A 25,552-nucleotide genomic window follows, 5' to 3' on the forward strand; every position below is an offset into this window, starting at 1 on the left:
CTGATAGACTTTCAAATATTTTCCTCTCAAGTGATAAGACACACATATATGTACTATTATATAATGATGATTAATAAAATGTTAAAACTAACCTCCAAGGCCGTTCTTCACATAATTTGGTGGAGGGAAGGGTAGACACCTTTACATGTTTTGGAGAAAATTGAAGCTAACAGACCAAAGACACTTTGTTTTTTCAAAGTAAGCACTATTCTATTAGCTAATAACTAGTCATCATTTTCACTTTATGGTAAATAATGGATATGATCTATTTGTTCAACATTTCAAAAAGATGGATTAGACAAAATGTTTGAAAACAAAAGCCGAGCAAAAAAATTTTATCAACAAAGAGTGGTAGCAACAAACTCTTTAGTAAACTCTTCAAAAGACATTTTTTTCTTCAAAAGACATTTTTTTTTCATCTGATAAAATTTAAAAGAGTCTTTTGTAGATACTACATAAATTATCTGTGACACTTACGTAAATATCAATTAATAAAGGAATACTTGTTGAAAAAGATGTGTTAGTAAAATTGTTAATAATACTTTTCATTCCATACAAAAATAGGAAAATCTCCTTTTAAACTACTTTACTTTTTTGTCCCTTCAAAACAAGTATTTCTAAAAATTGTTTCCTATTTTGTCTAAGAAAGAATGGAAAAAATATATTTATAACATTTATATTAATATTTATTAAATTTGACAATAGAAAATAAAATATTTGTGACACATTCTTAATTTATAAATATTTCAATAATATTGTTTTTCTGTTATCATTTATTGTTTAAAATCATATATAATTATTATTGCATAGGAAGTGATAGTTTTTCCCTATTATATTGAATGTTTCTCTCATAATATTTTTTTCTTTTTATAATTTAAGAAACACAAATTATAATCGAAATAATAAAAAATTGAATAATATTAAATATTTAGAAATGAATAATTTATAATTATTTCACTATTTACTTGAAATTTTATATGTCTTAAACATTCACAAGTTTTGTTTGCCTATAATTTTCTACAACTCACTCTTGAAGTTTCTTGACCGTGTCAAATAATTATTCAAAAATTTCATTTCATATTTTAATTATTTAGACGAACAACAATTAAAATAATTGAAACTATTCTTCATCCAAAATACCATAAATTTTGAATTTTTTATTTTTTCACAATATAAATTTTGAATTTTTTATTTTTTCACAATATAAATTTTGAATTAAGTCTTGTAATTTGTGAGTATTGGCCCAAACATTTAGGATTAAGATATGAAAGTCCAAATATATACAATAAATATTTTTCTCAAAAATTATAATGTAAAGATTATTTAATCTCACTATCATAATCATTTCTACCAAACAATCATCTGTCTCCACTTTCTTTCATAATCCAAAAGACAAACAAGAAATCTTAAAATATTATTCCATGGATATCCCCCGGATAGTGCGGTCTTCCTATCCATCACATCAATGTGGTTCCACATGCTTGACCTCTTTTATTTTTACTACTATTATTATTATTTAGTTTATATCAATGTCAGAATTTTTCTTTAAAAAAATCATTCGTATAATTAAATAACACAATTTAAATATTGAATTTAAATTTAAGATAAAATATTTAATTTAACAATATTAGCATTATTATTAAATTAAATATCATTTTAATAAAAAAATTATTTAAAATAAATAATATTCATAATTTTGAATGTAAATTTGATTATTTTTTAATTATTCTCTCCAGTTATTATTATATACTCTATTTTAAAACACCGACGTTACTTTACAGCTAGAATAAAAATATACCAATAAATAATTAATAAAAATATACCGATAAATAATGTTTGTAGACTATTTTTAAAACATAAATGATTTTAAAAGTGTAAAAGATAAAGAAAATAAAAAAGATGGCCGACCTCTTGTTTTCACACAGACACACACTATGTGAATGTGAACTAATTATCGGAGCTTCCAATTATGATGCGACTGGCACAAATTTGAATTAAGAAAACCCCATTACACTAATTAAACGAACATCGTAAAGATATTTTTAATTCTCATTTAATAATCATAACCGTTAAATTGAGTGTAAAACTTTTTACTTAGACCTGGACCATATTCAAATTTATGTTAGAAGAAATATAAAAACAAAATGCAGTACTATGAGCATAGATTATGAAAAATCAGAATATTTACAATGAACGCAAGAAATTTGATGCTGGCAGGCAACACATAAGCACAAGAACTAAGCTATAAGAAACATAGTAGGTGTTGGTGAATACTAATAACCAAGCAATTAAGCAAAGAGAAATAAGATAGATTTAATTAAACACTTAGATTGGTAAATCACATGACAGCACAGGCGGCTGGGTTCTCGTCGCTGAAAGCGGTGGTGTAGCGGACTTCGGTGGAGCTTGCACGCGCTAGATTTGGATACTGAGACTCACCGTATGTATTCCGAACGTAACCTGAAGGGGCTTTCCTATCGTAAACACCTTGTGCGTAGGGATGAGCAACGGCGTCGTATGGGATATATGGCCATATCTCTGCCCTCTTCCCAGTGCGGTGAGCGATACGCGCCACCACTTTGGAAGGTTCTACATATCCCACAACGGTTACCTTGGAGGCCTTTCTGTCAATATCCACTTGGTTCACTCCTTTCATTCCTTCAACCGCCTTTCTCACTTTCCTCTCGCATCCTTCGCAATCCATCTTCACTTTCACTTCCACCGTCTGTCATCAATTTCAATTTCACTATCATTTTCTATTTTTATTTAAACATAAATAAATTATTTATATGGATCTGATAGATTTACCTGCAATTGTTTGCGCTTTTTGTGGTGAGAACCTCCGGAGCAGTCAAATAGCTCAGAAATGTGATCCAAAGCACCCATTTTTCTCAGATTTGTTTCCCAAAATATCTGATTCTTTCTTTGTACTAATCAAAACAGTCCTACTGGTGAGTAGTAGTGGTAGGAGACAAGGACAAGTTACTTGTGTTGGTTGGACCACATTTATAGTAACCAATTTCATTGAGTGCACATTAAGACATTATTATTAACAAATTAATTAACAGCGTGGTACTTAGATTCTTTACTCTGTTTTACTTCGAATCTTAGCCGTCTGTAATGCTATCTAAATATTGGGATTTATAAGTCCATCTGTTCGGCCTCCAATGGACGGTGATAGTTGTGAAATCAATACAATATGATTAGTGGATGCACCACCGCCCAAGGCGGAGCGTTTTGTCTTTGCGACTGTTTCAAAAAAGATTTACAATATGATGTTTTAAAAGATTCAATTTTAATTAAAGTTTATTAACTATCTAGGTTGAATTAATATGGTTGTAATATACTTCACCAAATAAGATCGGTGATAATAATAACCAAAATAAATACTTGTTAAAATATTAAAACTAGAAATATTATTTTAAAATTTATATATTTAATTTTTTGAAATTTAAATTTAATTTTTTTCCACATAAATTATCACTTTTATTTTAATCCACCTTAAATTTTAGACCACTTGTCAGCATAACTATAAGGAAAATTAACTAATTTTTTGAAATACATTAATGATATTGTTTCTAAAATATACTTGCATTAATTATTTAATGAGGTTAATGAAGTATGCATTTGTATTGCTTATTCCCATTTGACTCAATTATAAGTAAAATATTTGTTTGATCGCATTTTAAATGTTTTATTTAAGATCTACATAATTTTCAAGAAAATAATTTATTATATTAATTTTAATGATTAAATCTAAATAATTTTGTTAATTTTAGTAAGTAGAAAAGTTCAATGATTTAGATATAATAAATAAAATATATTAAAAAAAATTATTAATGTTATATTGATGTTATAGAATAATATATAATTTAAGATACGAAAAATAATAAATAATATATTTATTTTGATAGTTTAGTTTATAAAGATGATAATTTAATGATATATTAAATAAATGTAATATAATCACGATCTCCTCACAACATTAACAAATTAATATTTATTAATGAAACAACGTTAAATATACATAAATTATTGAATTTGTTTATATTTGAATCCAACATATTGTAAATATCTTTCTTTTTATAGTTTGAATATAATTTTAATTATTTTTAAAATATATTATTTAATTAATATTATATATATCACTATTAAACTATTATTATTTATTTAGTATTTATGCTAATAAAAATATAAAAATATTAATAAATTTATTTTAGTATATAGCAGTTGTATCTCTTTAAATTAAATATATTAATGTCATTTGACTAATTTTTATTGTATGTTATATGGAATATATCTTTTAATTTATTAAAATGTGAATATATACGAGGAGAGAAAAGTACTAAAAGTTATAAATTTCAATTTCTATCTCTCTGGATTCCTGTAACAAACAAATGCAGTGAAGAGACACACGCCAGACCGTAAATTTGAAGTAATAAAAAAACGAGTACTACATTTAAAAAAAGTGTAGCAGACTTTTTTGATTTCCCTAATCAAGCCAAACAATATAGATGAGGAAAATGCGTGGTTGGAAGTATATCCCTGAAGCCGTGTATGGGAAGTCGCGTCACGCGTCTTCATCGATGGAGCCAGCATCGTATGTGGGTGCACTGCTGCACTGTACAACTGGCCCACCTCGGCCCCTCCCACGCCTCTAAATCCAAATTATCATAATTCTTTTTTTTTTTTAAAGTTAGTTCCAAATTATCATAATACAATAATGATAATTTAGTTGAATTTAGTTTTCGATAATTCATTCATTGAATTTAGTTGATTAATTAATTATCTCTTATCTCTTTCGTGTATGTTATTAAATTTATATAATTGATTTTTTACAATAAACAATGTTTGAAATGATGTTTTGCACATTAATATAAATATTTTTTTTCATCATGTTTTGAGTTGTAATTCATTTTCAAAATAAAGATCAATTTGAGAGTCAACGTTCATTGCTATTAGTTTCATCAAAATATATGTTTTAGTCTTTTCGACTTTAACTCAGCATTACTACATTTTGTAGTTATTGTATGCTTTAGGCTTAGTGTGAATCCTCGCAATTTTGTCCTTAACCTTGATTATCAATTAGTGCGAGGCTTTTTTGTGGAACTAGAATAATATTCAGTCAGTCGAGGCTAAGGGGTTAAAAGGTCTATCAATTGTGTGGCAAAGATCCACATGAATTGTTTCCACATACGGTGCCAATAATTCAAGTTGAACCGGGGAGGATGATTGGCTTCGTAAATTGAATGGCAATTTAGACCCGTTAAGGGGTGGTACTTGCGGATACTCTAACGTTCAAATTAGAATTGATTTGATGAAAGTGAGAGGTACTAAGATGAGAAATATGTACCTTTTCGGGTGTCATATACATTATTTATATATGTAAATCCCAACACGAAGGAAGGCGACAGTGCTGCTTTACAATTGTAACAGTTAGTTTGGTTGTTGGGTAGAAAATCTTATATATATATATATATATATAACACAACACATAATAATATTAGTTATTTAGAGTTATACTTGTCCAAATAAGATGTTCTATTTTAATTCTAGATTGATATGTTGTTTATACTAAACAGAGTAAATTAAAAGTTTATTCAAATATAAAATATAGATTTCAAACATTATTTCAAATGGCGGGTGTTTTAGTAGATCAATACAATATATGGTCTATCATAGATTAGTACATAAAAATCACTCGAAATATTATGGATAATCAAAGACACTCATAAATAGTAGAAGTTCACAACTCTACACGCTCTTATGATTGAGACATTAAGATGACTGATGTCAGCTCGTTAAATTCAATTTGAGAAACATATTTGTTTTCTCTTGTTTCATTTTACAAAATCATAGTCTTTCTTGTCTCTTTTTAAATGCAAGATCTATATGAAATTAAAAATATTACATTACACAAGAATGAATGGTCCATGTATGATGGTAACAACTAACAAAGATGAACAATATCAAAGATGCCTATTTGCCTAATAGACAGGTAATAGTCCAATGTTTGTATTTACAATTAGTATAGCTTGGAAGAGAAATCAGCAAAATCAGTGTCTGATTCACGTTGCAAGTGTTGAGTAATAGGTGCTTTTCCTTTTGTAAATAATGTTACCTGCCAAATTCAATAGTTATTTAAGGCTTTTAAAATATCTAGTTAAAGTTAACACAAATAAACAATTATTTGACACACAAATTTGACTATAATTTCACTTCTTTATTATACGATTTTTATAACTACGGTGTTTGTGTCAAAATAACATATATTTTGTGAAGTTAAATAGGTTAATGATATTATATATACCTGGTGACCTTGTTAGACATAGAGTCTAGACAAAAAGACAACAATGACTCTAGTGCCACCCATGATAAGGACTTTCTTGTTGGTTGATGCTGAGACATAAAAAGAGTGTATATGCATTCCAAATAAAAGTCAATGCTAAACTGCAACACGTTTTCAAATTCGCCAAGTTAATATTTGTGGTAGAGTGAACAAAAACTACTACATTTACGGAGATTAAAACACATTTGTGTCAGCCATGTATATAGCAGAGATAGATGCAACTAGTGAAGAATGTAAACATCCAGATAATAGAACATTAACCAAACTTAACTGAATCAACTGTTTAATAAAAAACTTCTCTAACAAATGATAAATAAATTAATGAAGAAAACAAGTTTTTTCTTACCAAAGATTTTCTTGCAAGAACTTCAGGTAGAAATTTGTTTTCTTTACTCATCGATCGGCGGTCTCGCTGTGTTCTAATAGAAGTTTGAGGTCTTATTAGAGCTTGCATACTGTGAAGAGTTGTAGTAGATCTTTTTTTAACTAGATACCATCTAACAAGAGCTTGTATCTTAACCAATCATTTCAATGCTTTAACAGCCTTCCTTACTTGACAAATCCATCAAACAACAACAAAATTTGAATCAAATGCACAACACAGATCAAGAACACATAGCCTAAACCATAACAAATCAAACCATAAAAAAGCAAGATTAAAACAAGTTTAAGACTTACTCAATTGCTTGTAAAATTGAAACTATGTCAAATATTCTAGATGGTTTATAAGAGAATCCAATTCAACGGCTTTAACAGAAAATGAGGATTTAAAAAATAAAACAAGTCAAAGACACACGACTTAAACATGACACGTGACTTACTATCCTTGAAAATACCGATGATTCCTCTTTCCACATCACTAAACTTACCTGCTTCACTTCAACATTAACGAACAGTAACACAATTTCACAAACATCAATACAATTGCTAGGACTAGGAACAACTCAAAGATAAACATGTTATAGCATAAAGCAATATCCAAAATGTTACACAATCACATTACTTAATAAACATGACTAGAAGGTCATTAACTAGGTGCCACCTAGAGTTATATTTCAGGAGAATAAAATTTGTGCATTTTCAAAAGAAATTAGAAATCCAAAGTACTTTATCTAAGTCAATTTATCAGATCTATTTAGCCACTAATTATATACAAGGTTATTTTCCCATCCACATACATGGATGTTGAGACTGATCATGAGATTTTAGAATGCATACAAGAATTCCATCACACTTCCAAATTGTTAATGTGTCTTAGAAGTACAAGGAGAAAATTGGGTTCGCAGATAAAACTGTAACCTGCAAATTCTCACAACAAAATATTACACAAAAAAACCATTACACAGTCTCCATATACATTGCTCCAATAAGAAATGAAAATAGTTTGGATGGCACCATCGACACTAATAATGCACACTCCAATTGTATTCATCTATATTTTTTTAATAAAGATTCATCTATCTTTTTTTAATAAAGATTCATCTATCTATTCTATTTTGATAAAAACATTGCACATAATCTACAAGTCAAGCCAATGTCCTTTTTATACAGTTTAAACATGACACACGAATTATTATCCTTGAAAATATTGATGACATGTACAATAGTTTATCTTCCACATTACTAAACTTATCAGATTCAATTCAACGGTGACGAGCAATAACACAATTAATTTCACAAACATATAACATAGTTGCTAGGAATATGAACAATTTGAAGATAAACATGTTATAGCATAAACCAATATCCAAAATGCTAAACAATTACATTACTTAACAAACGGTCATTAACTAGCTGCCACCTAAAGTTCTAAGTCAGATTAAATAAAGTTCTAGTTCAGCCACATAAAGTTCTATTTCATGGAGAGAATAAATTGTACATTTTCAAAAGAAAAACTAAAAATCCAAATCACTTTATCAAGTCTATTTAACCAATGTTTTTTTGACTACTTGTACAAGTTATTTTCCCATCACATTGAGAAGAGAATTCCATTACACTTCCACATTGTTACCGTGTCCTGGAAGTACAAAGATGACTTAGTACGTAGATAAAAATGTAATCTGCAAATTAATTGGTATCTTACCTAAAAAATATCATTATAAACCTGCTATACATCGCCCCTCGATATTCGGTATATAATATAACAAAATGAAATATTATAGAAAAAATAATATTTGTTTCCGACTTTTGAACGTCTTATTCATTCTTACTATCGGCAGAAATGAGAGAGTATACTCTGAAATTACAATTACACCTATCCTTTTTGGAACTGTATCAAAATAAACATAAAATTAAAGGTGAAATTCAATAAAAAATATAAAATTTAAATAATTTACCTAACTTCTTTATTTCTTATATAAATTTTTTTCTTTTAAAATTAAAAATATCCGAAAATGGTAAATATAATATGAATATTACAAACCACCAGGCATACTGGTCAACATTATATTTACCCTTTTTGACCAATTATAATTCTAAAAAAAAATTATATAAGAAATAAAGAAGAAGTTAGGTACATTATCTAAATTTTATTTTATTTTATTGAATTTCACCTCTAATTCTACGTTTATTTTGATGTAGTTTCAAAAAAAAAAAAAATCAGTGATTTCAGAATACGCCCGGTCAATTTTTTTCATCTAATATAAAAAATTTGCACATATTTAATACACACGGTCCTTTTAAAAAATTTGGAGGTTTTTTTTTAATTTTAAAAATTAAGTTCATGATAAAAAAAAGTGCAATTTGAATAATTAAAAAAGTATAATAAAATTTTATTTTTAGTTTATATAAAAAAAAAATCTCTATTTTTTAGTTCATCATTGTTTTTTTACTTTTGATTTATATTTTAAAAAAAAAAATTGAAAAAAGAATGATGGTTTTAGTTCCTAAAAAAATCACAATAAAATCAAAATAGAGACTAGAAGTTAATAAAAAAAATTGTATTGATTAAATTTGAAATATCTTAATTTTTATAGGAATTAAAAGAATATTTAACAAAAAAAATTATCATCTTTCTATTATATTATAAAAAATAAAATTAAACACCGGATCAATTAGAGACTCTGTACCATTAGACTGCTTGCTCAGTCCAATAGTCGACTACGTTAATACATTAAGAAAAATAACAGCTGTATTATTTAAATATACTAAAAATATGCTTAAAAAATACTAAAAATGACACAAATAAAACACCTGAGAAAAGGAAAAAATTAATGTAAAAAGTCAAACTGTAAAACATTTGATTAAAACAAACAAATCAAAGTTGAAAAACATAGGATGCAATATGATTAATAAATAATATATATATTCTCATTTAAACTTGAAACAAAAATTCTAAATTTTAAAAAGGAAAGTCGAAAGGTAAGAAATCATGTGTCTTTTTTTAATTGGTTTAACTATTTCAAATAACTATTCAATAGATAATTAGTTTTACTATCTTAAAATGAAAAACATCTCATGCTATACATCATTTCGGTAAAAGGAATCACAACTTGCAACTACATAAAGTAATCTTGATGCTAAGATGTAGGTTAACTATGTTTTACAATTGCTCATACCAAAATCCTTGAATTGATTTTAAGAAAGAATGTGTCTTTTATATTGAGAATGTATGTAAAATCACTTTCAAATAAAAAGTTAAAATCCACTTGCCACTTTCAACATTACATATGATTAACGAATTTGAACTTTTTTAAGGTGGATTTCACTATCACTCTTGGACATTAATATTACTATGGGCGAAATTTGTGGTTAAATTGTAATTAAATTTATAATTCCATTTTTTTTACGCTGCAGATGTTTGAGAATATGGCTATGCATTTGGATGAGAAATTGCAGTTTATACTTGAATAGTAACAAGATGATTATAGTTGAATGATACTTGGATAATTATCATATACGGAGCCTGGTTGGATAATGATGAGATAACTGATATAGTTGAAGCACATAAGAAGCCAAAGTGTGAAGAAGAATTTGATAGTATGGAACTAGGATATGATTTTGGTTTAATGCTCCTACGTGGAGGAATGTACCGTGCATCCCCCTATTTTACCTCCCACCCCCTCAATCATAAGGAAAATACCATATTGTCCCTAGTTTCATCTATAAAAATCTCACAAAAAATTCACTTTTCTTTTTTCACCATTTCTTCGAAACTCTAAAATATTCGAACCTCCCACCCTACCAAAACTTCGAATCTTTAAAACCTCTGAAACCAAAAAGTAAGACAGTTTTCGAAAGTATTTTTGGGGTTGAAAATTTCGAAGAACATTTTGTCCAGAAAATATCAAACTTTCGAAACTTTCGTTAAACATGAAAGTTTCAAAACACAGTTTTTCGAAAGTTTCCTTGAGGTTGAAAGTTTCGAAGGACATTTTTTCCAAGAAATATAAAACTTTCGGAACTTTTGTTCAACCTGAAAGTTTTGAAACATGAAACTTTCGAAAGTTTCGAGCAATGCGAAAGTTTCGAAATGAAACTTATTCGAACATTTTGAAAATTTCGAAACATGAGGTTTGGAATGTTTGGTATATATGGAAACATCAAATTTCGGAAGTTTGAGAAACGAAAGTTTCGAAATGCATTTTTTTAATAATAAATAATAATAAGTTAATAGTAATAAATAATAATTAACTTATAGTAATAAATTACTACTAATAAATAGTAATAAATTAGTACTAATAAATAGCAATAAATTTCATACTTAATTTCAAAAATAGTAATAAATTTAATTAATAATAATATTATATTTATTTTTTAAAATAAAATTTTAATTATAAATTGAAACTTTCGTAAATTTCAAATATTTTAAAATTTTTGAAATTGAATTACTTCGAAAATTTGAAAGTTTCGACATGTGTTTCGAAAATTTGAAAGTTTCGAGCATTACGTTTTGGAAGTTTCAAATTCATCAAAACTTTCGAAAGTTTTGATGTTTTCTGGAAAATTAAATTTCGAAAATTTCAAATTTAACAAAACATTCGAAAATATTTTAAAAAAAATTATTATTTTGAAAGTTTGTAATTTTCAAAAGTAGGGATGAAAAATAGAGTGGAATTTTTTTTTTTTTTATATGATTTTATACAAAAGAAAAAAGGACAAAATAGTCTTTATAAAAAAATGGGAGGGGGAGGGTGCACGGTACAATTCCCTCCTATGTGTGCTATGTTTTTTAGAATTATGGTGGGGTGTAGTAATGTTTATTTACCACTTGACTTAGTGGTGGGGGTGTAGTGTAGTCAATTCCGGTCCAAAACGTTTTGAGAAAGTAAAATAATTAGATGGGACCTCTTCAAAATTTAATAAATAGATTATTAATATTTGATTTAATAATTATTAAAAAAATTAATAGAATTAATGGTATTTTCAAATCTATTTTCTCTATATTTTTTTAAAAATGAAATAAAACATTTCAACGGTACTACAATAACATCAATAATTTATGTAAAAAAATTTATATCTTAGTTGAAGAAGAAAATAATGTGTATATATTGTACCACTCTAATCACTCATGTTCAGTTGTTCACTACTTGTCTCATTATTTTGTAATTTATAACTAATATTTCTCATAAGAATAATGTGCTCACTTTTTGTCTCCTAATTTTTTAATTTATAACTAATATATATCTCATCCCTACTATTTTTATTAATCAATTGAGTTGTACTAAGAAAAGTATTAAATAATTTATAATAAAATATTTTATTTTATTTATATAAGATTGTATTCTTTCTTAAGATTTGAGGCCTTTTTTATATAATAAAACATTTACCACTTGACTTAGTGGTGGGGGTGTAGTGTAGGCGGATTGAACACTGTCGTTTATGTCCATGTTATTATTTCTGTCAGAATTAATGTTATTAATTACTAAGCTTTATTGTCTCAAGAATAAACATATTATTATTCTATATTATCTTATTTATAAATAAAAAGAGTTTAACAAAAATTAATGTAGTTTGTTTAAAATTTAAATTAAATACATTATTTTTTATTCATCTACTTTTATTTATAAATAAAATCAACAAATATATTTAAAAGATACTAAATTCTACTTAATATTCTATCAAATCATCCTAGTCGATTATTTAGTAAACAATTGATTGATCTTTAACAAAATAACTCATCCAAATGTATTACAAATTATCTTAAAAATCAATAAATTGATCAATCTTATTCTTCTAAACCATTATATTTTCCGTTAATTCAATTAATTGTCATCAATTAAGTAATTCATTAGTAAATGATCATCATCTCATTTGTCAACCTTTAAAAATATTATTAGGTTGAGTATGACTCATATACATTTACGAATGAAGAAGACAAACGAGCAAACAAATATTATTATCGTCAATGAATTGATTTGATGTTCTAACACATTATCATAAGTCATATTTATCACTTAATTGATTCATGAATAAGTCTAATCGATTATTTTAAATTTACAATAGATAATCACTTGAGTTATTTTTGAAGTTTTACTACTCATTAATGGATTCTTCTAACTGAACCATACCATCACTCACACTATCATTAAATTTTAGTAGATTATTCGACTTTTGTTTATATTTGAGGTCATTGAAGCACATATATTAAATTTTAATTAAGTGATTGAATTCAAGTGATTAATGAATTTCAATTAAGGATAAATCATTGGGGAGAATTTAAATTTGAAATTTGACTAAAACAAATTTGTTCATAAAACTTTATTTATTCTACTGAACTTCGAACTAATAGGTTTTAAGTATTAAGACCAAAAAAAATACTACCTTCAAATTTTTGTGTAAAATTAATGAGTTTAATTATCATGTTATTGGTGTAAAAAAATTTATAATTTCAGCATATCACAATCATTTATAGAGATGATTTTATATATAATTATGATAAAAATTAAACATTTATAAAGACTTAATGATGGTGATTAAATGACATTATAAAAGAAATGTACACTAACAACACATAATTAAGAGGTATGTGTTTCATATTTTAATTTCTCATGGATTAAATCCAAAATAAATTAGCAGTATATAGAAACTGCCATATGATTTTCCAAAGAAAGAAGAGTAAAAGAGAGTGCCGCATGCACAAAATATATTTGGAATTTATTTTCCAAAGAAAGAAGAGTGGAAGAGCAATATATATTTTAAAGATCACAATTGAATTATTTGGAATTTAAAAAATCTCAAAATTTGAATTATTTATAAATTCAGAAAATAAATTGTAAGATAAAGTAGATAAAATTAAAAAGGGTGAAATCGATTTTTTTAAATAAAATAAAAGTAGCTGCCTCCTTAATTATGATGCCGACGAATCGGATAATCCAACAAATAGCTATTTCTTATTACTTTGTGACGCTCCCACCAAACTAGCTTCGTAAGTTTAATTTGCAGTTGTTGATACAATCATCATTAAAATCATTCATGGTGTAAAAGTTAGTATAGGATTGCATAATTTGTCTAGCACTTTAAACCAATAATTGCTGCAATTATAGTTATGCAAAAACATACCAGAAAACTGGGAAAAAAAAATAGTAGCATATAGAATTCCTTGGAAAAAGTTAAATCAATGTATCTAGATCATGTTGGTGAACTAATAAATGTCCTTAGCCATGAAGAGTGTTGCTCTAAAGTTGGCAATGTCATCGTTGAAGACTAAATCAGAGTCAAGGTTGATGGCTCGGATGATGCAGAGAGGGAGGACATTAGCAAGCTAAGTAGTTATAGGTGTAGGGCAGGGGGAAGGTAAGGTAGAGAAAAGTCAATTAAATATGGAGAGTATCTTTGAATTAAATTTGTGTTTGTGCATGGTTGGTGCATAGTCTATGTGTGAGTGATGTAGATTCAGTCCGAGGGATATTAAACATAGATGAACTAAAATCAAATCGATAAATAATTAGCTATGTAGTTCTCAGCTGCAGAATCATTTAACTTACAACTATAGACATTCAAAAGCAAAGTCGAATAATTGACAAGAAACAATTTCACATGAACTTGCTCTAAACAAATTTCCCCCCTAAAGTCTCTACTTTTTCTTCATCCAAAACCATGTTCGAAAATAATAAGGTACCTTAGCAGATTGTAGTTGTATTAATACAGTGTATACCCAAAAAACTGGCTAATTATGATGGCAAATCCGAGGGCTATTGCAATAAGGGAAGAAGCCCAAGTGAGCTTCTCAGTTATCCTAGGTACTCTATCCTTTAGTGCCTGGCTACATGAACCTATAAATACGGTATAACCTCCCATTGCAACAACCGTTCCAACTAAGAACATGATGAGAAATGCGCCACCGGCCAATCGAGAAGGCAAAGCAAGGGCAGGCAACACCATCATCAATGCATCTGGTTGCAGTCCATGAACTATCCCTGTCGCAAAAGTAGCAAAACCAATCTTCTTCTTTCGTGGTGTTGGATTATCAAGTGATTCATAGACACCGACATCACATTCACCATTCTCTAAGGCAACACATGGAGCAGGCACTTCTGAAGCTTCTTTAATTCCCATAGCACCAATTACTAGCAGGGTCAAACCAACCACTCTGGTGCCCCAAGTTCGAATAATTTCAATGTGAAGTCGGTCCTTCAGTATCAAAAAAATCAAGCCAAAGATAACTTGACCAGCATCATGGCCACAGCCCCAAAGGGCACCTACAGCAGCACTCTCCAATCTGGTACGACCAATAGATAACGGAGCCAAAGCTGCAAGGTGGTCAGGCCCTGATAAAGTGTGCAAGCAGCCAGCAAAAAAACCAGTCCAAGCACTACTTAGCAGCTCAGTGCGGATTAGTTTTCCACCAACTGCAGTGGCAGCAGGACCACCAGTCGTGGCAGCCGTTTGGAAGGTTGCAAAGGCTGCTGGTACGATAGCTGGTTGAATTAAGATTGTTGCAAGAGCACATAGTATTACAACAGTCCGAGCTGTTATTGTCTGAGACAAAAGACATAATAGGTTTCTTAAGGTATATTTAAACACTGGACTTTTCAAAGATGTAAGACAAAAACGAAAATACTGTGTACATTGAATATTTACAGACCCAGACCCCGTGTGCCAAAATTATCATTTTGAATTGAATAATAGTTGAAAAAAGATAAATCAATATGTCAAAGTCACCTATATCAGAGTAGTCTTCTAATGAAACTTTCTATACATCCAAATCTCTATTCAGTTACATTTAACTAAAAATGCATGTTGATCATCATGATTCACAGGCAAGAATATGGTAATTAAAGAGCCAAGTTGATTAAGGAATAAAAACCATACAAACCCTCCGAGAATCTGACAATATACCCTAGTCCCCAAGCAGGGTTAAAGATTTAAACGAAAAGTTAAATTAAATTCAATAGAACGTCACAATCATAGCATTGATTTTAAGATTCTAGGGAAGATTCTCCACCCTTTGGATAAAATAATTCAATCATTTTGGATTCAGTTTTTTAAAGGAAGGGATTAATTCACTTCAGAAAGACAAAATAATAAGATGCCATATCCACTGAAAATCGCCAAATGAACATCATAATATGAAATGGTTCAAATATCCCAATTGCTATTTAACTCCCTACTCTTTTCCTTTAAAGTATATTCCTAACTTGAGAATAGAATCATCAAATAAGTCATTATAGAAGAGATACATGCACAGATCTCAAATTCAAATGCTCTGGTCATGGAATTTTAAAAATCGAAAGGTCAACTCTATTTCCTACAAGGCAGTTTCAAGCTAATTCAAATAACCAAATGAATTTTCACCATGAAACATCATATTTATACACGAACAACAAATAAAGATTTGTCTTTGATGAGAAGGATTGTTGACTATACAATAATAATAATAATAATACCTTTGGTTTCTGGGAAGACCCAGTTGCGATCTGATTGAGAGAGTTGGGTTGGGGTACGGACCTATCTGAAGAAGAAGAAGAAGAAGAAGACGAAAGGGATATGAAATTATTGGGTTTTTTGGAAGAAGCAGAAATGGGAGTAGAATAAGAAGATAATGGAGAAGGGTTTTGGATATTGCAACAAATTGAAGAGGTCCGTTTCAAGGGAGAAAGATTGAATCTGTTCGCATAATGAAATCGATTAAAGAAAGGTAAAGGTTTGAGGGATTTGAGAGAAGGGGGTGAAGAGGATGATAGAAGCCTATCCATGCTTCTATCTATTTGCAAAACCACAATTGTAGTGCACAAACAATATTTCTTTCCTTAAATTAAGGTTGCCAAACCCTACATTTTTATCTTTCTTTTTTTTTTTTTGTCAAAAGTCCGATTTATATTTTTTTTAACCATAACCCCGTACATTTTGCCGAGTAAACCGTAAGCTCAACTCTATCCCCTATTTAAAAATTAAAAACTTTATTGCGGAATATTTTTCATAATAATTACTTGGTTTTTGAATTTGGAAATTTTCAATTTGAGTGTATGAATTTGTTAGTATTGTTTTTTTTATTAAAGTATATTTGTTTGTAATGTGGTATATATATAAAAATATATATATTATTAAAGAGACAATTCATTATTATTTCACTTAACTTTTCTTCATTTTAAAGAATTCAAATTTAAAATAAATATAATTGAAAAATATTGTACGGTAAATTAACCTTTTGTTATACAATTGAATTCTTTTCTATTTTGTAGATACCATTGAATTTTTTCTCTAACAACAAACTATGATGATGCTTGAGTCAAATTTATTGATTATTTGAAAGAAAATAAATCATTAGTTAAATTATTATTAGATTTAGTCACTGTATACATTTTAATTATTTTCCTATCATAATAGTCAATAGTATTATTACTATGTTTTATAATATGTATATTTTTTTAAATAGAAGATATGATCATTTTATAATTAGAAATATTAATAAATATGAATTATTGTGTTCTTTTAAGACAAATCTTATATCTAATATAGTTAAATGATCATATTAATAAATATCTTAAAACATTTGTTAAGAATTAAATATACAAATTTGACATTAAAATTATATTAAAAATTATTATTTTATTTCTTAAAAATGTAAATTTTATTTTTTTTAATAACAATTTATTTTTGAATTCTAAAGACAGTTATTAACCATTGGGCCAATAATAAAATCTCTAGGAAATTTGGTACACTCTATAGGAAGTAAATTTTTTTAATAAAAAAGGTATTTCTTTTAATAAAAAAAACGTATTTTTTGTCATAGTTGGTAATTAGTGAGCGGTGAGGTTAGGTCCACGTCCAAGAAATCAACATGAAACAAAGACATCCTCGCCCATCACAATAGGATTGTCCACTTCTCAACCTGCTCTCGCTTTGACATGTGCTTCTGTGTGTTAGGCACACGCCTAACTGACTTTCGGCACATGCAATCTTATTCCATGTCCAAAATTATTAAAATTACCTTTTAATCCGTGATTCCATCTATGTTTATTAAAATGTTATTTTTAATATTTTTGGTGATCATATTGAAATTTAAAAATTTGAACATGGTAAACTAAACATAAGTTCATTAAGTAGGGTTTATGTGTCACATCATCTTATAGTAACCTATTCATCATTTACTTCAATGTTTAATTCAATATAGATTCATTAAGTAAAGTCATAGGGTCACATCATCTTGAAACAGTTCATTTATTTTGTACTTAATGGATTAATTAAACAAGATCCACTAACTGTCATAAATTTATTATTATTAATAAATTAATAAAAAAAAATAACGGTTATAATTTTATTATTTTTAAATTATGAAAGTACCAACAGTCATGATTACAAATTGATACAACTCCAATAGTAAACTTGTTAAAAACTGAATTTTACTAACTACGAGCTTATTTGGCCGTTGGATATGCTCTAATAAAATTAAAGATTCTCTATGTTATTTTTTTCATTCCACAAAATTTTAGTATATAAATTAGCCATAAAATATTATTTTTCTTTTGAATTATCTTTAAGACTCTTTAGAATAGAAAGAAAAAAAAAACTCTTTTAACATCTAAAAAATCAATCATTTATGAATCAAAACCATCCTAATTTTTTGGATCAAATATATTAAACAAATGTTCAAATGAATTTACTTGCTCTATATTATCATCTTCATTATCAAATGAATTATTGAAATTATCAATATCACCATTATTACAATGAACATTATCATTATCATTATCAAGATCATCATTTTCAATTGACATATTATCAAAATTTCCAACATCAACATTATCAACAAAATAAATTTGTGTTTTTTTTTATTCAAAATTAATCAATAGCTAGTGCTTAAGACTGAGTTAACTGTTCATTTTTTGTATTCATAGTCATATTTTTTTGGAATTTAAAGAAAAAATATACACAAATAACAATTGAGAAAGGAAAATGTGATTATGCTTCTGGTTGCGACCGATTCAAACATGATTATGCTTTCTATAGCTAGTGGTCGTTGTACTATTCAACCGTGATTCGTGAAGGCAAAGAGTGTGTAGTGGAACATACTTTAATATTTTAGGTATAAGATGCAAATATAAGTTTTTAGAATGGTGAGACTGTATAAAATTAAAATATCAATGCAATTTTTAATTCAGTATATATTATAAGTGTCCTCACTAATTGAGAGTTGTGTAGTAACGATTTAGTTGTATATATTAAATGTCGACTCTAGTTGTATAGATTAAGTGTCAGTCATTTTATCAATTTTAAGTTGTTTCTGCGCTAATCGATTGTTTTTTGTGTAAAAAAAAAACATTTCTTAACAAATTAGAAGCCCCTGATCTACTCTTTCACTGGAAATGATATAATCGGTTGAGAGGAGAAAATATTCAAGAGCAAAATAGGTGAGAGAGTTTCAAAAGAAGACAAAAATGTGAGAAATATTGTAAATTTAATATCTTGTTTGATATAAAAGAAAAAAATTAGAGAAGAGATAAGTGTTTATTATTTTTAAAAGTGTGAGAATGTCCCCCAAATACCTTTTTAAATTAAATCAAATTATTTTAGTTTTTTTAACTGAAATCAATTGATGAACTTATTAAATTACTTAATTTGACGAACTAGATTAATATCGCTATTTACTAATTTAAATGAATTAAAATAAGTATGTTAGTTATTAATTTTAACTTGTTCATAACTTTTGTTCGGTTTTAATTAATTCATTATTTTTTATGGGTCAATTTTTTTTTTTCGACAGCAGGTGAATAGTTTATTAAAAAGACACTCTTTAGCAACTCGGTATTCCACCCAATCTCTATTAACATCCCAAAGACACCGTACCAATACCAAAAAAACCTTGCCTTTCCTCCATCTAATTAATAGTCAGATCTACTGATCTAGTATAGCGCATAGATCACTTTGTAGTAGATGTTACCGGCGCCTTGCTATTATTTTGTCTTTTCTATAAAAAAAATAATAATATTAATAACATATATTTGTTAAGAAATAAAAAATTTAAGTTTTATATTAGAAAAAACATACTTTACTCTATCAAAAATTTGAAAATATAAATTCCATGGTATTTTTAGTAAAAAAAAAAAATTAACAAGTATATTTATAACACTTATCAATATTTGTTGATTGATATAGTCATGTCGGTATGACTTTCATACCTTGTACTTCTGATTAAATTATCTAAAATATCATATATATATTTAGGTTAAATCTGACTTATATTCACGACGCTTCTCAATAAAGAGTGGCTTAGGATGACGATGAAAGAAAAATATTGGTGAGAGCATGGTCTAATGTAATATACACATTTTATTTATTTACATAAAAAAAAAGTCAGAGAATACACACTTATGAGTCTTAGAGTGGATTTCGAATTTAGTCAAGCCTTAGGGTGAGATATCATACATTCGATACTATGGAGAAGTCCCGAATGACTTTAACACACGAGCTACCAAACAACTCTAATTTATCATAAATGTCCACTTACATGAGCCCCGAGTTTAGTCGGTGTATATACGACACTACAAATTATCATCGACTATTTTTGTGGCATAATACGTGATCTCCTTGCCAGTACTTTATAGTTAATAATGAAACTGCATGATAGGGGTCTACGTGGTGCAGTTTGAATCGGGTATAAGGCAATAAAAAATTCGATCTATAAATTAAATTATTTGCGATTTTGATTTGGTTTGGATGACAAATAAAAAAATTTGATTCGATTTAAATTATTACGGTTTAAATTGAATCAGTGTTCGATTTATCCAAGTTACAACTTATAAATATTATTTTAATATTATAAAATTATGTTAAAGTAACTAATTTGAAGTAAAATATTATATTTAATATAATAAAAATTAACATTACAAAATAAATTTGATTGATTATCTTTGAAATATATGAAATAATAATAAAAATATATCAAATGAAACAATTTAAGTATTATATAAAAAAATTAAAACTAATAAATAATAGTTTAATACAATATTTTAGTATAATAAAAAATAGTTAAGTATTAAAATGTATATATGTCATATTGTTGGTATTTCAGATACCTTATCAATAAGTTTTAGTGTACATTCTTTTAATCATCTACAATTATTGTCTTTATGTTTTTTTAAACTAGGTTACAAATAAGTCTTACAAAACTTAGGTTCATAGCTTACTCAACTTATTTTTATTCTATAACGCGTTTGTTTAAGAGTTATAAAACATGTCATTGAAACACATTATTATACAAACAACGCTCATCATTAGTTATAAACACATCATTTTATTAATTATTTGTTAATTAATTAGAAATTTAAAAACAATTATTCCTGATAATTTAAATTATTATACAAACTTATTTCTTAAATTTTATTTAAAAAAAGGTTTTCATCATTATAATCCTAAGAATGTTAATTTTAAGAATAAATTTAAAATTACAAAACAACGCTCCTTTAATGATAGCCACTATTTTTTTTCACGGGTACCAAAAAAAACTAACTTTTAAGTAAATATAATTTTAGATTATTTCTACATGTGGATAATGGGTACCCGATTTTTCTCTTACTACCAACCTGGGAAAGATAATAAATACTGGTCGCCAAATCCCAAAAGAACAAACAATCAGCTGGCGCCACGGTGTGAAAGACAAGAAAACATATTCCTAGCCTAACTTCTCTCACGCCGTCTGCCTTCTTTATCCAAACTTTCAAATTAAAATAGAAAGGCAAATCAGCATGGTGGAGAGAGGATAGTATGTATGGACTTGGTTTCCTGCTTTCAGCCGCAATCACGCAATTAGATATTGAAAGAATCGAATAACTTACATTTTAAGTTTAATATTTAGAATTAAGTCTGATTCAATTAAGATTTATTTTAAATAAATATCATCTAAATATTTTACACATATATAAAAATATGAAATAATTATAAAAACAAAAATAATTATTTTTATTAATTTATCATTGTTAATTATTGATGTTTTTGAATATCATAAATATAAAATGTAATTTTATGTTTTATTAATTTATCCTTTTTTGTTGTCTGTATTTTATTAATTTATCGTATTAAAAATAATATTTATTTTAAATAATATTTTTACCAAATTAACACTCATTTAAAAATGGATAAAGTTAAATAAAATTCTACAATTCATGCATTGAATTGGGACGTTTGTCCATAGTGAGATGTCATATTAACAAATATTTTGTTTTTATATGCAATTAACTTAATGTTCTGATTTTATTAGCATATTTATATATATTTATTTAGTTTTAATAATTTAAAATTTGTATTATTTTGAATGTAATAGTATTAAAATAAAATTAGGAGAGATAATGAACGCTGGTCCCCCAAGGCTAAAGGGAGACAATCAGGTGGCGCCAGTGTGTGAAAGGGAAGAAAGCACATTGATCGCCTAGCTTCTCTCTCTCTCTCTCTCTCTTCTTTCTTTTGTAAATCAAATAAAATTCAACGCTCAGCAACAACCAATCCAAACTAAAAAAAAAGAAGTGTAGTAGTAGTACATGAACACGGTGGAGATCGGAGGAGGAGGGTATGGACAGTACAACTTTTATTTTGTTACGATTTAATCTAGTTGATATTTATTTTGATGAATGAAATTCGACAGTCCGTAAAGTGATTTGTTCAACTGAATGGCGGATCCACAACCGTTGCTCCTCAATACTAACTCCCAACCAATTCACCAGTTTAACCAAAACCCCCGCCGAGTCGCCTCTGTTGACGTCTTCCGTGGCCTCTCTGTTTTTGTAACTTCTTTCTTTCTTTCTCTACTGTTCAATGTTTCTCTTTGCTTGCTTGCTTGCTAGCACAGAAAACTGAATGAATGAATGAATTATTTTTGTTTACTTCATTACCAGCTTATGATATTGGTGGATTATGGTGCCTCCATCTTCCCCATCATTTCTCACGCCCCCTGGAACGGCCTTCACCTCGCTGATTTCGTCATGCCTTTCTTTCTCTTTCTTGCTGGAATTTCTCTCGCACTTGTTTATAAGGTACTCCCAATTCTATCACTTCTTTTATTCTATCATTAAATCATCCCTCTCCAATTAATTACCATTATCCTTCTTCTATCAAAACGTCAGAGAAGGCCACAGAGAACACAAGCTACATGGAAAGCCTTACTTAGAGCATTGCAACTCTTTATTCTTGGTATTCTTCTTCAAGGTAATTACTAACCATCTTCTTAATTTGCTTTCTAAATCCACAATAAGGTATATATAATTACTGAGCTTAACAGATTAAACTGTGTGTCTGTATGATGATAGTGACGTTTATTCACCTCATTCTATCTTTCTAGTTTCATATGTTCAAAATCATTTTCAGGTGGTTATTTGCATGGGACAACTTCCTTGACTTATGGTGTTGACATTGGTAGAATTAGGTTGTTCGGCGTTTTACAGGTACTACTTTACTCCTTAACTTCAATTTCTTTCCTACTTTAGTTTCTTGCCTAGGTCACTCTTTACTGTAAACAATTTGAAATGATGATCTCATACAGAGGATATCTATTGGATACATAGTTGCTGCTTTATGCGAGATCTGGCTTCCAACTCTGCGATGGAAAGAAATGGGTTTCTTTAAAAGTTATTACTGGCATTGGTAGGACTAGGATTTCAATTTCATCTCATTTTTGTTTTCCATGCTATTCAATTTCAATAATACACCTTGTATATAGTATATCTACCGAATTGAAGTTTGTCTCAACCAAAATCAGTGTTTGTTTACTTTGGTGTATATTTAAAAGTGAAACTTACATCTGGTTTGATTCTCTCCACTGTTCTGATCCAAAGATGTTTATAGAATATTGATTACATTGAAATAACTGGATTGTTCCATTTAACATTGACTGAAATTCACAAAGTATATTCATTGAGTATTGCAATCAATATATCCATACTTCTTTTACATAGTTTTCCTTTCGTCCTAATTTTAGTCATTTTTAATGCAGGTTTGTAGCAACAATATTGTTGGCAATTTACTCGGGATTGCTGTATGGTCTATATGTTCCAGATTGGCAGTTTGATGTATCAACATCTACCTCTTCTTTGCCTCCAATTGATGGTGGCAACATTTACACGGTGAGAATAGGCTCACTACTCTTCACTCCCCACTTAGCTATTTATTATCTGCTGCAACTTTGTTTTGAATTTGACGTGCTGCATATTATAGAAAAAATTATGGTGAAAGAAAATCGTTACTATTTGCGAATCTATGACACATGTTTAAGGGTTATTTTGGAAATGTTCGTGTGATGTTGTTCAAGCTACAGATGATGGGTGATCCATTGTTCCTAACCGTATCACCTACATGTTCCTACTACTTTCGCCTTCAATTATGTGAATTCCTGTCAAATTTTTCTCTGGAGATAGTTATCCAATACAGACTATCATTTGCCAAAATGTTGACTTATTCATTCTTGTTAATAATTCATTTGTTTAAAACCATTTACTGCTGATGAAATTAAAAATATTTAATTCATAATTCTTGCAATGTTATGAACTCCATATCAGGTGAATTGTTCAGTGAGAGGTGATTTTGGACCTGCCTGTAATTCTGCTGGAATGATTGATCGTTATATTCTTGGTCTTGACCATCTATACAAAAAGCCTGTATACAGAAATCTTAAGGTAACTTATAAATTATCTTAGTTCTTTGCTCAATAGTTTACAGCATAATTTGACATGTTAATACCTTGATTATATAACTTCCAGGAGTGCAATATGTCTAGCACTGGCCAACTTTCAGATAGTTCGCCATCATGGTGTCACGCTCCTTTTGATCCCGAAGGCATTTTAAGGTAACCAGTCTATTTCATGTAGAGTCTCCGAGGGGAATAGAGGGTTTGACATTACACATTTTGACTCAAAACCTTATGACAATGAGTATATAGGTGTTCACGGTCTCACACTTATATTGTCATCACTTAACCCACAATTGATTAATGTGGAACTTTATCACTTTCACGTACACCTGCATTTCTAACAGTGACCTCATGGAATAATATGCTTATATAAGTAAAATAGAGCTAATAGCATGCTGATTAATTGAAATCAGAGTGTGTGATACCTGGTGTGGAAGCTTTAGGAGATGTACCTTTAAGATTTTTCCTTTGAGCAAAGTATTTCATTACCGGTTTTTGAGTTAATACAACAAGGTCCTGGTGATGTTATTCTAAATCAAACCTGATTGATTTTTCTTTTAAACTCCTAGTAAAACAATTAACTCTGAGGGGCCCTTTGTTGGTACAGGCTCAATCACCATACTTTCACTTCATTTAGTTTTGCAACAAATACTTTCACTTCTTTCTTTTAACAGCTTTTTTATTCTCTATAGATAGCTTAGCAACAAATATTTATTTAACAGGAAATTATTTGTTGGTTGTATGCATTATATTATTAATATTCAATATACGTTGATCGGTACTGACAGAAGACAGTTTATAATTATTTTCATTTGTTTTCAGCTCCATAACAGCTGCAGTTTCATGCATTATTGGACTCCAATATGGTCACATTCTTGCCCATTTAGAGGTGAGATCATGTATCAAGTTTACTGAACTTTGTAAACCAGTAAAACATTAGCATTTTTGCATTATATGAATTATTTAATTAATATTAGCACTACATCCTTTGAGTATGTGGTGGAGGAGTTAGCTGACCTTTACGTTCCTGTAATACTGAAGGACCACAAAGGGCGCCTACATCACTGGCTTAGCTTTTCAGTTTCATTTTTCGCCCTTGGATTGTTTTTGGCCGTAATAGGTGTGTGTTGTTATGACTGATTTCCCTA

At 28.3% G+C, this 25,552-nt stretch overlaps 3 protein-coding genes across 3 annotated transcripts in view; 1 reads left to right on the forward strand and 2 right to left on the reverse strand.

Moving 5' to 3' along the window:
- Nucleotides 1–2,134: 2,134 nt before the first annotated feature.
- LOC101494909 (heavy metal-associated isoprenylated plant protein 26) lies at nucleotides 2,135–2,991 on the reverse strand. Its single transcript, XM_004500669.4, has 2 exons — nucleotides 2,809–2,991; nucleotides 2,135–2,725 (listed from the first exon to the last, which is right to left on the reverse strand). The coding sequence occupies exons 1-2, from the start codon at nucleotides 2,884–2,886 to the stop codon at nucleotides 2,339–2,341; spliced, it is 465 nt and encodes a 154-aa protein (XP_004500726.1). The 5' UTR covers nucleotides 2,887–2,991; the 3' UTR covers nucleotides 2,135–2,338.
- Nucleotides 2,992–14,208: 11,217 nt separating this feature from the next.
- Nucleotides 14,209–16,572, reverse strand: LOC101494595 (chloroplast protein FOR GROWTH AND FERTILITY 2-like). Its single transcript, XM_004500668.3, has 2 exons — nucleotides 16,177–16,572; nucleotides 14,209–15,268 (listed from the first exon to the last, which is right to left on the reverse strand). The coding sequence occupies exons 1-2, from the start codon at nucleotides 16,483–16,485 to the stop codon at nucleotides 14,429–14,431; spliced, it is 1,149 nt and encodes a 382-aa protein (XP_004500725.1). The 5' UTR covers nucleotides 16,486–16,572; the 3' UTR covers nucleotides 14,209–14,428.
- A 5,544-nt stretch (nucleotides 16,573–22,116) lies between these two features.
- Nucleotides 22,117–25,552, forward strand: part of LOC101494283 (uncharacterized) — an 8,549-nt gene continuing 5,113 nt past the window's right edge. The window contains exons 1-10 of the mRNA XM_073368869.1: nucleotides 22,117–22,506; nucleotides 22,618–22,755; nucleotides 22,846–22,927; nucleotides 23,087–23,163; nucleotides 23,262–23,362; nucleotides 23,712–23,841; nucleotides 24,274–24,390; nucleotides 24,475–24,560; nucleotides 25,227–25,293; nucleotides 25,446–25,524. Of these exons, the coding sequence (XP_073224970.1) occupies nucleotides 22,393–22,506; nucleotides 22,618–22,755; nucleotides 22,846–22,927; nucleotides 23,087–23,163; nucleotides 23,262–23,362; nucleotides 23,712–23,841; nucleotides 24,274–24,390; nucleotides 24,475–24,560; nucleotides 25,227–25,293; nucleotides 25,446–25,524 (991 nt within the window). The 5' untranslated portion in view covers nucleotides 22,117–22,392. The remainder of the gene's footprint in view (nucleotides 22,507–22,617; nucleotides 22,756–22,845; nucleotides 22,928–23,086; nucleotides 23,164–23,261; nucleotides 23,363–23,711; nucleotides 23,842–24,273; nucleotides 24,391–24,474; nucleotides 24,561–25,226; nucleotides 25,294–25,445; nucleotides 25,525–25,552) is intronic.

The sequence above is a fragment of the Cicer arietinum genome, chromosome 5 (genome assembly GCF_000331145.2).
Source record: "Cicer arietinum cultivar CDC Frontier isolate Library 1 chromosome 5, Cicar.CDCFrontier_v2.0, whole genome shotgun sequence".
Classification (NCBI taxonomy): Eukaryota; Viridiplantae; Streptophyta; class Magnoliopsida; order Fabales; family Fabaceae; genus Cicer; species Cicer arietinum.